At 37.7% G+C, this 14,777-nt stretch overlaps 1 protein-coding gene across 1 annotated transcript in view; it reads right to left on the bottom strand.

Annotated features, from left to right (window-relative positions):
• The window catches only part of ANK3 (ankyrin 3), a gene marked incomplete in the record, with an annotated part of 170,436 nt that extends 156,198 nt beyond the window's left edge, over positions 1-14,238 (bottom strand). Inside the window, 1 exon segment of the mRNA XM_072423750.1 lies at positions 13,888-14,238. Within this exon segment, the coding sequence (XP_072279851.1) occupies positions 13,888-14,001 (114 nt within the window).
• Between the last annotated feature and the right edge of the window lie 539 nt (positions 14,239-14,777).

The following is a 14,777-nucleotide window of genomic DNA, read 5'->3' as shown; positions in this document are numbered from 1 at the left end:
GACTGTGATAGGTTACACCCCTAGGACCATATATTCAGAGCCAATCAACTTACAACCACACTAATTATACTTGTAATGCAGATTCCTGGAAACAGTGATTTCCCATCAGTGGCTGCAGAATATTACAGCTGCCCGACATTGCCAGCTTAGCTGTGCCAATAAACCGACTGTATTCAGCAGCCATATAGCAAGTATATACAAAATGCAGACTGGCTGCCACTAATTTTTACATGTTTGCATACAGTTTACTGAGCATTTTTTAAGGAACAGTAATAGATACATGAGGCAGGTGAAAGAGTTGTACACGGGGGAGCTGATCAGCCAATACTAAAGGGGGAGAGGGAAGATTCATAGATATATAGAACAGTGAAATATTGGCACATGTGCACTCTTTTTGGGCTTGAAACAGGGGAAATAAAATGTATTCCTTAAAACATAGCCTGAGCCAGGAAAGTTTATTTATTGTATAGGATGTGTTTATGGTTATACAGAGGAAAGATCCCTCCTGGGAACTGAATAGCAAAACAATATCTTGCTAGATCAAAATGATATCAATTTTAAAAAATGCAGGTTATTTTGATTTTGTTCTAATACAATAAAGCGGTCCGTATTGAAGATCGCACTTCTTTTTCTTCAACAGCAAAAGATAATCTAAAATATTTAGTAGTAGGGGTACACTTTACTATGTTTTACAAAGTAGATAATGCACAGATAGCACACAGGTATCAGAGTAATCTTTGCTTTTAATGGCGATTGGTAACACATGCTACCCAGATTTAAAAATTCAAATCCAGCTTTTCTCTATTTTATCAGCATGCTTGTTGCATGTCATCATTAGGCAACTAGAACTTACAGAGTAATGTTTGCAATTGAAGCTCCTACCTTTTCCCATTGCAGGCATACATTAAAAGAGTAACCTTTGGGCAATGCTATTCTTTTTTGCCAGCCAGAAATTGGTAAAAGTTCTGATTCAATATGTGCAGTGTTCTCCCCAGTCTCTTTTAGCTGGGTGCACCACCTGGCCACCTGAATACAGCTTCTTCCCACCCAGCTTAAAAAAATTCTGGGGAGAATAATAATGTGGTCTGAACTTACACAGCACAAAGTACCCTCCATTGATCCTACGTGTCAGCACCCAGGCCTAGTACTTGGGCACACAGGTACCCAGGGCTGCAATGTTAATGGTGTGAAGGCGTCCCCCTCAAATGAAAGAAGAAAGGTTTTACAGGCAGTCCTGGCAAATGAGATGGCACTAGAATGAGATGATAGTAGAAGAGGCGCTGTGTGTGTTTGTTGGGGGGGGGGTGCACACTACTTGGCCCTTACTTGAGTCTAAATGAACAGATTTTATTTTAACTTAAGACATCGAGCATACACAGCTATGAACCCAGGCAGTGTTTACATACAGCAATGCTACTGGGGACACAGATTTGCATAGAAAACTTCTATTAGTTCTTCAAGAACCTAATATTTTAATGCAAAACATATAACCCTGAATAATAATTATCTCAGCTACAATTTCCCAGTACTTCAATGCATCCCACAAAAACACCCACTACACTGAACACTGGCCAATTCCCCCGTGTACATAGTCTATTCTGAGCTGCAGCAAACATCACACAGGTTACTCCCAGCACACACAATGCAGCTCCATAGCTCTGCTGCATGTAACATATTCATGAATTCTGCTTGAAGAAGAATCCTTCTTACTGCTATTAGTAATGGGAAGCAGATATCAGGATTAAATTTTGCTTCAGTATTCTGTTGTAAAATATTTACCATGCTATGTTTCCTTGCAGGTTGTATAAACAGGAAGATCCTATACTCTGCATAAGTAATAAAGCTAAAGTTTGATCTGTGCCTACATTGTGCCTTCTCTGGTTCTTTCCTTCTCCCTCATCAATATGCTTATGAAATTTTAAATAAAACCTGTTGTGATGACATAGCTTATTTTAGTCGCAGTGATATAATTGGGGGGTTTCTGTGCACTGCGGGGAGATCGTGGCTGGTTGGAGGGGCCAGCAGGATACTGTACGTAGCTTTCTGAAAACATCATGGCACCCTGTATGCCTCCTAACAGCCCTCAAGCATTGGGCTGGTTCTGCAAACATTGAAATGCATCGATTTCAAACTAAACTAGGTAGGGCCCACTTGTGATGTTGAAAGGACATCACCCTAAACCTTAAATATTTCTGTTTTGTTTTCTTATGGTCTAATAAATATACCAACAATTTCCAGTTTAGCCTATCAGAAAGATCAGATGGCATTTTTCCTGCAATTGTTGTGAACTAAAAATCCCCTCCAATGGGCCTGATTTATTAAAGCTCTCCCAGGCTGCAGAGGATACACTTTCATCAGTGAATCTGGGTGATCCAGCAAACCTGGAACGGATTTCTTCAAAACCATTTGCTATTAGCTATTGCTATTATGCTGTTAGTAAATGTTTTCAATCCTAGACCAGGTCTATTCCAGGTTTGCGTGATCACCCAGGGTTCACTGATGAAATGTATCCTCTCCAGCCTTTGAGCGCCTAAATAAATCAGGCCCAATATGTTATGGAGAAGAAGAGAAATGAGGTGCAGGATTCTTACTGAGACAGCAATTGTTTTACTGCCAGGATCACCAGGTAAAAATATACCGGTAGGTTATAAAAAACCTAAAAAAGAAAACTATTGCAGGCACCACATAAAAAGATTAGTAAAATATAATATTTTTTTAATTCCTGTGTTTACACATTTTTTTAAACAGTAAAATTGATGTTCTGCAGGTCTCATAGAATTAGAGTTTGCCACCTTACTCGTTGTAATGTCATCACATGGATATCGGTAGGGATAATTTTACACAGTGGACACTAGGGTGATGTAGATGGGGAAATAGAAATATCAGGATTTCGGCCTAATCACTTTTTTTGAGTGACCAAAGTGAGGGTAACCCTTAGACTTCAGAAATTTCTAAAAAGAATTCCACAAAAAATAAAATCACAAAACATTTTGGTAAAAAAGGAAGTGATAAAAAAACAAAACAAAAAAGGTAAAAAGCATTCCTTAAAAAAACTAGCTTCTATGAAAACACCTCCTTAAGGTGCTGGTCTGTTTGGTGACATTACAACCCTGACCTGCAAATAATAAAATATAACAGGCAAGGCATGATAGTCCGGTTTGGTTGCAATACCACTTCTAATCAATATGACAGAATGATAAAAAAATGTTTAGAATATTAACAACATTAGACAGAATTGCAGCAGGTTGCCATCATCTTGCCATTTCACCTAATCTAACTAATCAGTCATATGAGATATATGGGGGGGGGACTGACTTTCTCGTAACAATACAGGGTTTGGAGCCCAAAGTCGCATTAGCCAACCTGTTCACTAGCCTATATTGAGGCAATTACAATGTGATTTCACACATTTCTGGTTCTAAAGGAGTCCCACTAAGAGCTCTAATATGCAAAGTATATCTTTGTATGGCCAAATTGTAGCACCCCCCTATTCCCTTTATGGAAGATGTGAAGTTGTCTTTCACAATTATGGGTCAAAATGAAGGTGGAAGGGGATGGTCTACTGTTTGATCCCAAAAGGATCTGGTCACAATTTTGTAATAAAGCAGCAAGTATTCTTGGGCTCCTGGGGATACCTTAAAATAAACAAGATGCATGACTTTAGAACCTGGTGACCAATTTGACAATCTCAAAGGTTGGCTAGAATACATCCCTGCACATTCCCTACGGAACAGGCCACTGTACATATTAAGGTGCTCGGTAAACTGCCCTGACTCACAGTAAAGTATAAATGTTCTTAGCAAAACATTTGACAGGGTAGTTATGACTAAATGCCCCAAGGTCATGGGGTAGTTATTTGCTGCTACTCTACTGCTATGTGCCACATCATCATTTACTGTATAGCCTAGTTCTACAAAATCAGACACATAGTCAATTTTTGTGTTTTACTGAAGACTAAACCTGGCCATCCGTACATTTTTCTAATTGATGCATTAATACAGCATTTACAGTGTTCTTTAAATATATAATTTCTAAATCATTGGAACAAAAATATTTGTATTTGTAAAATATGCTGTATCCTTGCATGGATCATTTCAAAGGAAAAACTTGTCTTCTTGTGAAATCAGCATCAGCGCCTTACTATATCCATGCTTTGAAGATGACTTCAAAGAAATCGCACTGTATGAAGTCCAATTTAAAGTCAGCATTGCCTGCGGTCTTGTACTCACTAACCCCTTGTGTCTCAGTTCTTTATTTACCACATTGTTCTACTTCATCATCACCAACATTCTCATTGCCATAGAAAACCCAGGTATCATACCTGACTGAACAATATTTGTAGACATTTTGATGGGAAATACGTCAATAATATAATATTTTTTTTTTATTATTTGAAATTAGGAGATTGAGGGAAGGCTTGCCACCCACATATGATTAAACGACAATAGGATAATTTGGGATGTAGCCTAAGGTGACAACATTTCAAGGGAGCGGAAAGCTGTCCGATATTTAATCACATTTAAAGTGAGGGTGGCACAAAGACAAATTGTTATCATCATACATTTATGTAGCAATGACATTAATCTGCGCTTTACAGAGTCTAACTTCATGGCACTAACTCTCCGTCAAGGGAGTTTACAATCTAATGCTCCTACCATTGCAATAGTCTATAGTCCCTAAAATAATCTAAGGTCAGTTTTGGAGAAAAGCCTACATGGATATGCACATTACATACTAGTCTCAATTCAATATATTTCTCTTCATGAAGTGGGGGTTACTCTTCTATAGACAATAGTGTAGAAATGTGTCCTTAAATTTAAGGACACTGATACCACTGATATATCACTCCATACTAGAAACCGGATTGTTATTGCCTCCTTCCTTGGGTTTGTTCCTAGCTGTAAACTTGATCCTCTGGTGTCAATAATTTTAGGTCACTGACCTAAAACAGGCATGCATGCCAAAAAGGACCTTATTCTATACATGTGGGGTAATGACTGTTATTTAAAGATCTGCACAACAGCCAGGCAACTAGCAGCTGCACAATCAGACTCTTAAAATGAAAAGGTTTTCCTATAGTTTTACTGCAACCTCTTATCTCCCAAATGGAAATATTCATGAGAGATAAAACACCTTGCCATTAAAGCTTTATGTGCTTTCCACACAGTGCGGTGCTTTCTTGTTCCATCCCAATCACTTGAACATTTTCCACCAGTATCCACTTTCTGAAACCAAAACATATTTCCCTCATCTGAGTACTTTCTGTTACTTTATTGAAACAATGAAACCACACAGTACTTGTTAAGCAAGCATATCTCAACAGTATCCTTAGATGAAGCTTTGCTGGATGCTGACTTCAAACAGGATTCTCTGACAGTTTTCTTTCTTTGTGAAATGAATGGGGACTCTGCATATTGTGTTTGAATAGTTTACAGTTCATCCTCAGGGGGTAACTGTTCTAAAAGTGTTGGCAAGAGACATCATTCTGAAGAACTGCCTTAAAGCCCAACTCTGGGCTAATTCTTTTAAAACTAAACTGCTTCTCTTGGAATTTTAAATAAAAAAAAAAACAAAAAAGGAATTTAAGCAATGCTCATCCATGGAGTTATCCCACACATTTATTCTGTCACAGGATGCCCTTAGTCTTTTAGGTTGAATGATGTACAGGGTCTCTCAACACCAGAGGACATGACTGCGAATGGAGAGAGTTATGGGCCCACCTTTTAAAAGAGCATTGCCATGTTGTCCTGCAATCACTGTGTATTTATGTAGAAAGTGGAGCTGATATCCTTGCATCAGCATGTCATGCTCTTTGTATCTGCAGTAACATTCTACTAACGAAGAAATTTGAAAGAGGAAAAGGAATCCCAATCATGTGGGCAGCCATTGACCATTTGAAATGCATATCACTAAAATCATGGGGACTCCGGGAAAGGGGGTCAGTAGTGAATAGAATAGAGGTTTGAATTGGGCTTAAAATGTAATTCCAAGTTCAGGAAAATGTTACCTTGCATTGAGGCTACCCTCACATCTCAGAGGTGTAATGCTTGTTTATATCTAGCTGTAAGGATAGTTGCACAGCCACCACCATACGTTTCTCTCTCCAGAATCCAGGTTGTGGGTATGAACTCCGCTTCATCCCATTAGAATGTTGGATTATTGGTCTTGCACTATAGGGCATGATGTCATTACAGGTTAGCCTATGGAATAGACTGCAAGAGACTGGTCACACAGGGAGCTTTACCTTTTACATCACACCTAGACCTAGACAAGCATTTACCATTGCAGTGCGGGGATAGCCTCCGTGCAATGAAAAATTTTTTTAAACCTAGAATTAGGCTTCTGTAAAAAGAATAGTAGACATGCTTTGTGCATGAAGAAATCTATCCCTTCCAAGGAGGTGATTCAAAAAGAGTAATAGAAGGTACCAATATTGTCCTTTTTTTGTATTACATTTTGGTACAGTTTCATGTTTTTTTTTACTTATTGATTCTCTTCTTGCTGCCTAGCTGCCGCTAACTAGAGAAAGCAGAACCACTCTAACCTGGATTAAAGCACTTGCCAAATGCAGTGTAGTTCCAGCCAAAACCTACAGAGGTCTTAATGAAAAATCCTTTCTGGTCTGGCCATAACAGATATTTTGGAGATCACTTTAATGCCAAGAGCTGTTCTGTTAAGACCATCATTGCCAGCCTTCCTTCATGAGGTCACTGATCACCAATGTTATGAGGTTTTTCCACTAGCCACCAATGAAAATACGTGTACCATGATGCAAAAAGGCATGTTTAAGAAATACGGACTGTTCATCGATGATCAATGTAAAAGAGAAGATAACAGAAGGATGCAGAGGTCAACACAGACAAGCAAAGAATAAACAGTATAACATATTCAATACATAATGCTAAGGCTGACATATATAAGAAGTGCAAAAATGCCATATACAACACCAATAGGGAGTGTAATTGCTATAAGGCCTACTGATATGTGGTATGCCAATATAAAATGTTAAATAGTTTTTGTAACTGTTACAGTAAAAAGCATCAGCATTTTATAAATGGGTAAAACAACTGTTAATGGTATGTTCTTATACCACTGCCCCTTCAAGCTCACATCTAGTTGCGTTTATTAAATACAGTCCTGAATACACTTTTTACATTGGAATCATCAATATCTACAAATACCTTGATTGCTGAGATGACATACACTGCTGGGATAATATCCAAGTCTAATAAAACACAAATGTTATAGACAGTTTACAAAAATATAAGTAATTTGTTACTGGAACCCGTATAGTCTGATGTGTGCAGCAGCAGGGAACAAAGGCCTTTGTTCGCTACATCTGTGTCTCCAATAGCCTTACCACTATAAAAATTGCATATGAACATTTATATGCGTACATATAAATTGTCTGTCCAATAGACTGTCAGATAGAGGTTAATTTCATTTGACCTGAGATTTCTGTGCAAGAGAGACTGGGCATCAGCTGGACCATGTTTTAATTGAATGCACTGGTGGAAGATCAATTCAGCACTCATTGTTGCAGATTGCTGCCTCCTTTTCTCTTCTTATTGGCAGGTGTCATTACAATATGAAAAGGCGAACCCTAGAAATAGCCCATCAGGCGATAATGAAAGCCCAAGCAGCTAAAGTAAAACATGACAGGTCTATATAATGATGGAGGACTGTTTGCAGAGGTCTTTCTTGTGTGTTCCAATGGCTTGACACATGGACTAACACAAATTTCAAAATGTTGCTGAGAAAGTACAGGAAGTGTTACAACATTGTTTTCATTAAAAGGTATGTTAAAAAGCATAATCCTAAAATATATAAAAATTAGATTTGACTATAACGGTAACTTTTTTATGCAGCTATCTTAGACCAGAAGGGAGGTATAAATTTAATCTTTGACCATACAAAATTAGAAATTTGTAATGTAATTGACCTGCGGGTGCTTTTATTACATGTGTATCAGTGTGCCCCAGACCCTTAAAAAGTGGTGGCTCCTATGGTTGCTGATGTTTCAAAACCCCTGTCCCCTATACCTAACTATTGTCCTGTACCCAAGATCGAAGATCCTTTAGAGAGTTCCACTATTTTGGTTTATGGTGTATTGCAACAAACCAGAATAAACATGCAGGTAAGTAAGTGTCTGCGTCATGGCTATGTAACTCTTTTTGTTGGTAACTTTTAAATTATTTTATTTGCAGAATGTAATAATATAACTTTCAAATACATTACAGCAGTCGCAACCTTTTTTTTTTTTTTTAAAGGTGATGGTACCAATCTGTCAGTATCAGCTCTATATTATAGCTCCACATATGGCCATATATGAACATATGCCAAAGAATCTACAACTGTAAAAAAGACAATATGTGAAATATATCGTAGTAAAAACAAACCTTCAGTAGGCAAAAATGATAAATGCAACTGTAGTCTACCCTGACACTTTTTCCATAACACATTAATATGTAAACAATTCATATGCACATGGTGGGGTTTATATATTAAAATTAGGAAAAAGAATGAAACCCTCTCCTTTATTAACCAAGATTATGAACCTTCATTCATCCTAGTAATATGACCTACTCATGGTATTAAGGGGAATTTAGCTACTGTGATGATGTCCTGGGAGCAAAGAAGACAACTTGAGTACTGAGGGTCATACAGGCGAAGAGGGGTGGTGTACAGAGGGAAAAAAAGCACCTAGTTCATAAAGGGATGTTAATACATTTTTGGGAAGATTTTTGCCTCCTAATTTTTAAAGCTGAAATGGGTTTGTATACAGCAGTCAATCCTGCTTTGCCTGGCACAATACTATAAGACTGGGAAGGTCACCAATATTTCTTACAGTCAAGACCTGGAGGAAAATACAGACAAATCTCATCTTTTTGTTGTGTTAAACATTTTTTTAATGAAATAGCATTCGAAACAATCTAGTCGACGTTTTACTAACTATTAGGTGCCATATGTATAGGCCAGCACACGGGTTTACAGGGAAATAGTTTAAATCTAAAAACACTTTAAAGTATACTTGCAATGCCCTCACCCTAACTTTTATAGAAGGAAAGAAAGAACAACACAATGCTTGGTAAATGCAACACGAAATGCAAATGAACTCAATATATCCACCTTCAGGCACTGTAATTAAGACCCATCTGCAATATTTCACAAATAAAATACATACAGGGGGACCCAAGGCTGACAAGGTACCAACACTTTTAACCCTATTATCCAAAAAATTTAAAGTAAGGGGATGTGAACCTGTGTTCATTTCAATCATGTCATATCCAAACATGTGCAAAGTATTGGTAAAAAAAGAGCTTTTTCTTTACATGTGATGATGTGGCCCTCTGATCTCTGACTGCAAACTTGACCTGAGAGTGGTAGCCACCACTGCCAGATACATCTACTCTCAGCAGAGCATCACAGCTTGATATCAGAAGAAAGTAGATTAATTCCCACACATGTTTGACATTATACAGAGGTTGAAAAAAAGTCCATTGAGTTCAATCACGAGGAAAATAAACATTATACCCTATTAGGTACTATTATCAGGCTGTGCATCTTTCTAGGCATTGCATATTTGTACTGACGACAACAAGGCTAGCATGATAATTCTTCTGACACCAGTGACTTCAGTAAAGCATAAACATTGCATTTAGACCCTTTCTATACAAATTGGCTTAGGCAATTAGGCAGTTTGCAGAAATGGGTCTGCTCACAGTGATGTGTGTAGCCCAGCAATGCAGTAGTTAGTTGTATGAAAATCAAAAAGTACACACAGGCACTTGGGAACAATGTCTGTCTTCTAAATCAGCCCGAGCTCTTTGTGAATATATTGAAATATAAATAACTAATGGAACATCTACTTTCAATAGAGACTGTGGCCAGGCTATGGACATATGTGCAACAAACAGTAAAGAGGTTTTAAATATGTGCATATTGACATTTGTAGCTGCAGGTGTTGTGGACCAAATCATCCCGATATTCACACCAGAGCAATCAGCTGAAGGCACTCAGGTCTGCTTGTACTATCTCTATTTTAATATAAATGTTGCCAAATCAAGTTTTGAGTGGGGACGCAAGATAAGCTGAGCTGCTAAAAGAGGAACTAGAACAACTTCAGTGATTTTGTTGTGAACTTTGAGAATGAATTATTCCACACTGCCTACATTTTAAGAATAAATATTTATTTAAATATCCATAGACTGACCAAAGGTATAGTTTAAACTGCCATGTGCTACATGTTTAGAAAGGATCCCTAATGAATATCACAAACTCTAGAGAAAGGTATATAACTATCTACAACAGTTGCATATATAGTACCTGTGCATTCTGTACGCATAAAAAAAATCCCTCTTCCATGTTTAGGTATCCAACTGCAAGGGAAGTTGCTATACATTTGTTGCTGCAGACTATAGGCCTGGCACAGAATACAGTCTTGATCAAAATAGATCTTAAATATTGAAGTGAATGTGCCACCCACACAAAGAAAGAAAGCCTACTGTGAAGGGATCGATGGATTTTTTTTTTTTAACAGTATTTTCCAGCTTTTCTTATATATGTACTCGTTTCTAAAAGTAATTAACTAATATCCTAAAGCTTTTCTATTTGTTAGTAACTTCAGATTTTTTTGACAATTATGAAAAGATGCAGAAGCATCTCCTGAACCCATCAATAATTCTCCTTGCAGTACATATAACATTGGTTGAGAACCAGTGCTATACAATGTGCATTTCATTGAGGGCCCTAAGAAGGCTAGTTACCCTGGATATATGTACACCAACATCTGAGAAGAATAAATAACACATGTACCTTTTTCTTCCAAAACACTGAAAATATGCTTTCTATTTTGGATGGTCAACATCACATTACCTTGGGCTGGCTGAAAGCAGCTCCAAAGATGTTTTGTTGCATGCCTTGGCAGACCTATACACATACTCTGGCAGCATTTCAAAGAGTCATCAGGAAAGAAAATTTAAATGCACATCTACAAGCCAGAACATTAGGCAGAATATTATAAAATATGGATAGTGATGAATTTAAGGGGGCAACCAAGAGACCAGGGGAAAATGTGCAAAAGACTAAGAATTTTCTGCATAGGAACATATTTATAGAACCCAAAGTTAGTAAGGCACAGCTTTACAACCCTCTTCTCTTGAGGTCTGCTTTACTAACTTTTATGGTGTCCCCCATCACTTCATATGGCTCAGATAGTAAAGTTTTACTTTACAAGAAGCCCATTACCTAGCCTATGTTTGAGTTCGATTTCTTGCTTTATGGGAAGTACACAGAACACAGTCAGCTTCTGATTGGCTGCTGCTTGATCACTGCATTGCCATGTGCCAAGAACCCGCACCAACCCAATCAAAGGACACAAAGAGTCCTTACACTATGCAGAAAGACATGAATTCTCCTTCAGCGTAAAAGCTTAATGTCAATGTAAAATATGTTAGGGGGCTCTATAGCTACATTTTAATGAAAAAATCTATATAAATACAATTCAAACCTTCAACACATGAATTGCATTTGATGGCCATAGCAGGCCTGATAGTGTAAGAGCAATGCTTTGTAATTTAAACCAGATATTGAAAAAGCATGGTCATACAATCTATAATAATACTATGGGAAGACTGGAAGACAATAAAAGACCAATACCCTAAGTGAAAGGTAAAGCAGAAGTAGAAACCTTACAGAATTTACTGCTAAGACCAGAAAGTGCTGACCTGTATACTTAAAAAAAAAAACACACACCCTTTATTTACTATAGCTTAATTGTAGGTTAAATGGATTCTTGCATTATATATTTGCAAATATTTTTCTTTTGACATGCACGGTTATTGTTAATGTACTTGAAGCACTTAAGAATGCAATACCTTAGCAAGTCTTCGTTAAATTAAGTTTTTAAGCCTCACATGGGAGAGGCTTATATAATAAGGCATAGAACAATACACAAGGAAGCCATACAACAATTGGAATTTGCTCTACACTGATGGATGCTGAAAACAAATTGGATGCTATAATAATAAAATAATAATATATTATTGCATATCATTGCTCTTCCAATATTAGTAGTTGTACAGAATATAAACACAGCTTTAGCAATGATCAAACCATCTGCTCAGATGTATGTATTTGGAAAATGTGTGTCGTCCATCCGCTACATATGTAGACAGTGTAGGCCCTTTTATGATTGTGCATTGTTTCTAGGCCTGACATAGACACACATGATTTAGGATCTATTCAAAGGACAAAGGCAATACACAGGACAATGTATACCCTTTCAAGTCTCACTCCCCCTCAAGATTGAGGAGGTGGTCTTATGGTAATAGAAAACATTCCTAGAGAATAGAAACATTCTGTTTTGATCTCTCTCTCCTTCCAAAAGCCTGTGCTACTGTCATATTTAAATATGTTGCATTAATACGTAAAACGCGTGGATAAAAAAAATGATAAATCCCAAATCAACATTCACTGCGGAGATGTCTAGCATGAATATTATGCTTGTAATAGCAAAAAACTACAAATATACACTGCATCGCACTTCTTGCCTGTTACATAATGCTGCTAAACACAAATTCCTTGATCTATCCTATCATTTAAAAAAATAAAAATAGAAAAATGAAACACTACCCAGTCATGTGATTTGGCTCAATTATATTACTATGAGCTGTCCAAAAATTTGATTGCTGAAGCTCATTGTTACTCGAACACGTGTACAGTAGGCAATTCGTAAGCATTCCGGAGTATTAGGACACAATATGTAATCACAGATGAATATACACAACTGAATCAAGCAGTATATAAGACATTTGTTTTTAGAGATTGAGGTCTCCCAGCTGCTGTGTTATCCGTCCGGTGAATTTTTTGGTCAACATCTGGATCATACACAATGCTGAGAACACACAATGATCAACCACAGTCATCCACCAGTAATACCTGATCATATAGCCCTCCAGTTGTTTGGCCTTTAGCACACTGTTATAACAAAACATACCCAGTAACTTCAAAAGATTATGTATTGTATGCAACATCCACTGTCAACACCTACAGCAGCTTCTTCATTTATGTCACTGATAACAATAGGTAATTGTTTCCTATTGAAGAGCTAACAGTGTAAACAAAAGACAGATGAGCAGTTTGGTGCTTTTTGTGATATAACAAGGGGGATTCTCCTTTACTGCAGCAAATCTCACTGAACAAACTCATGCATCAATGCTCACAGAAAATTAGGATTATCTGTCCTTTAGGGAATATCACAAAGGATCATAAAAACAGAAGGACAAAAAAAACCTTTAGCAGCAAGCTTCTTTGCTAGGTCTTTGGCCCTTTGGTCAATATTTATTAATTGCGACTGATGAGAGTGAAACTGCTTGTGGGCCTTATCTACAAAACTGGAGGGCAGAGGCTCACTGCACCGTAGATATACTTAATTCTCTATAGGAACATGCATTTTAATTGCCCTTTGTCCCAGGCTGTGACTGCCAAATGAGGAAGGCAATGAAAGGGGGAAAAATGTTACATGTAATAAGAACAGAATTAAATGAAAAATTTAACATTTGGGCTAGATAATTGGAAATTAGGTCATGCGAGCGGAAATGAAAACTATATATACATTTATATATTATATGATATATATATCATAGTTAATATATTTTCCTGAAAGGCGTGTTGGATAATTTTCAGAAATAAAACATAGAAACTAAATAGTATATCCCATCAATAAGACTGACTGCCTGTGTATAGAGGACAAACACCCCCTGCACCATTACTGCAGCAGTCTGTAACTATGAAATTTGGTCCAGGATTTCGGAGCAGCCTAAGCCTAGTTGTACACCTGTGAAATAAACATACAGGCTTTCCACTTGTTATAAGCAGAAAGGATACCTTTTTCTTTCGATCCCTAGAGCGCTTTCTGTGCCTTCTTTTCTCCTTAGCTTCCTCTTCTGCATTAATTTCCAAATCCCGGTTCTTCTTTAACTGGGATGCTGCATGAGCCATTGTGAGAAAGAATATCCCATGAAAAGCACGCTTGAAGAAGGTAGTATACCCTAGTGCACCTTCTATCCAGATTCACAGTGAGGACTCCAACAAATGGAGAGATACAGCAGGAAAGCCAGTACGCAGGCTCAGAATGAGGAGAGGAACCATGTACAGATCCAGTGCTTACATCTTTTCCTTCACCTTCCAGTACCTGAAGGCTTCCAAGTCATTCTTATGTATCAGTACAATGAAAGAGAGAGGGAGAAAAAAAAGGACAGCTGAAGCAGTGTGTGCTGCTTGACAGTACTATCCCCCTGCCACCAGCTGGAAGTGTCTAAGTGATCCCAGTAAAGGGGGATTGCTCCTAATGATGCTTCTATGCAGAAGAACAGTCATGTGGAGCTGCACATGCAAACACACAGCTTTACAATCTGCCTGCCAGCCCATGCACTGGGGGCAGCTGAATCAAGCACTGTGTCATCAGCATAAGACCAGAACATGTCCTTTGCAGAAGTCACTGAACCCAAGATACAGTGCAGGCTCCCAATTTCAAAATAGCTGCTGTTGATGCTGATGAGGAAGGCAAAATAAATAAATAAAACCAGAAGGGAAAAAATAATTTTGCCACACAGCCCCTAAGCTGCATTATGCAGAGCATAATGTGAAAGGAGGATTTTATTAACACAGTATGTGCATAGCATGCTGCCTCGCTCCACAATGAAAACACATTCATAAATGATGGTGGAATGAAGCTCTCTTTTTTTATACAAATGCATGCATGCAAATTACAGTTT

Source organism: Pyxicephalus adspersus, chromosome 10 (genome assembly GCF_032062135.1).
Source record: "Pyxicephalus adspersus chromosome 10, UCB_Pads_2.0, whole genome shotgun sequence".
In the NCBI taxonomy this organism is placed as follows: Eukaryota; Metazoa; Chordata; class Amphibia; order Anura; family Pyxicephalidae; genus Pyxicephalus; species Pyxicephalus adspersus.
The sequence above is the reverse complement of the archived record's forward strand: the minus strand, read 5'-3'. Positions and strand labels throughout refer to the sequence as shown.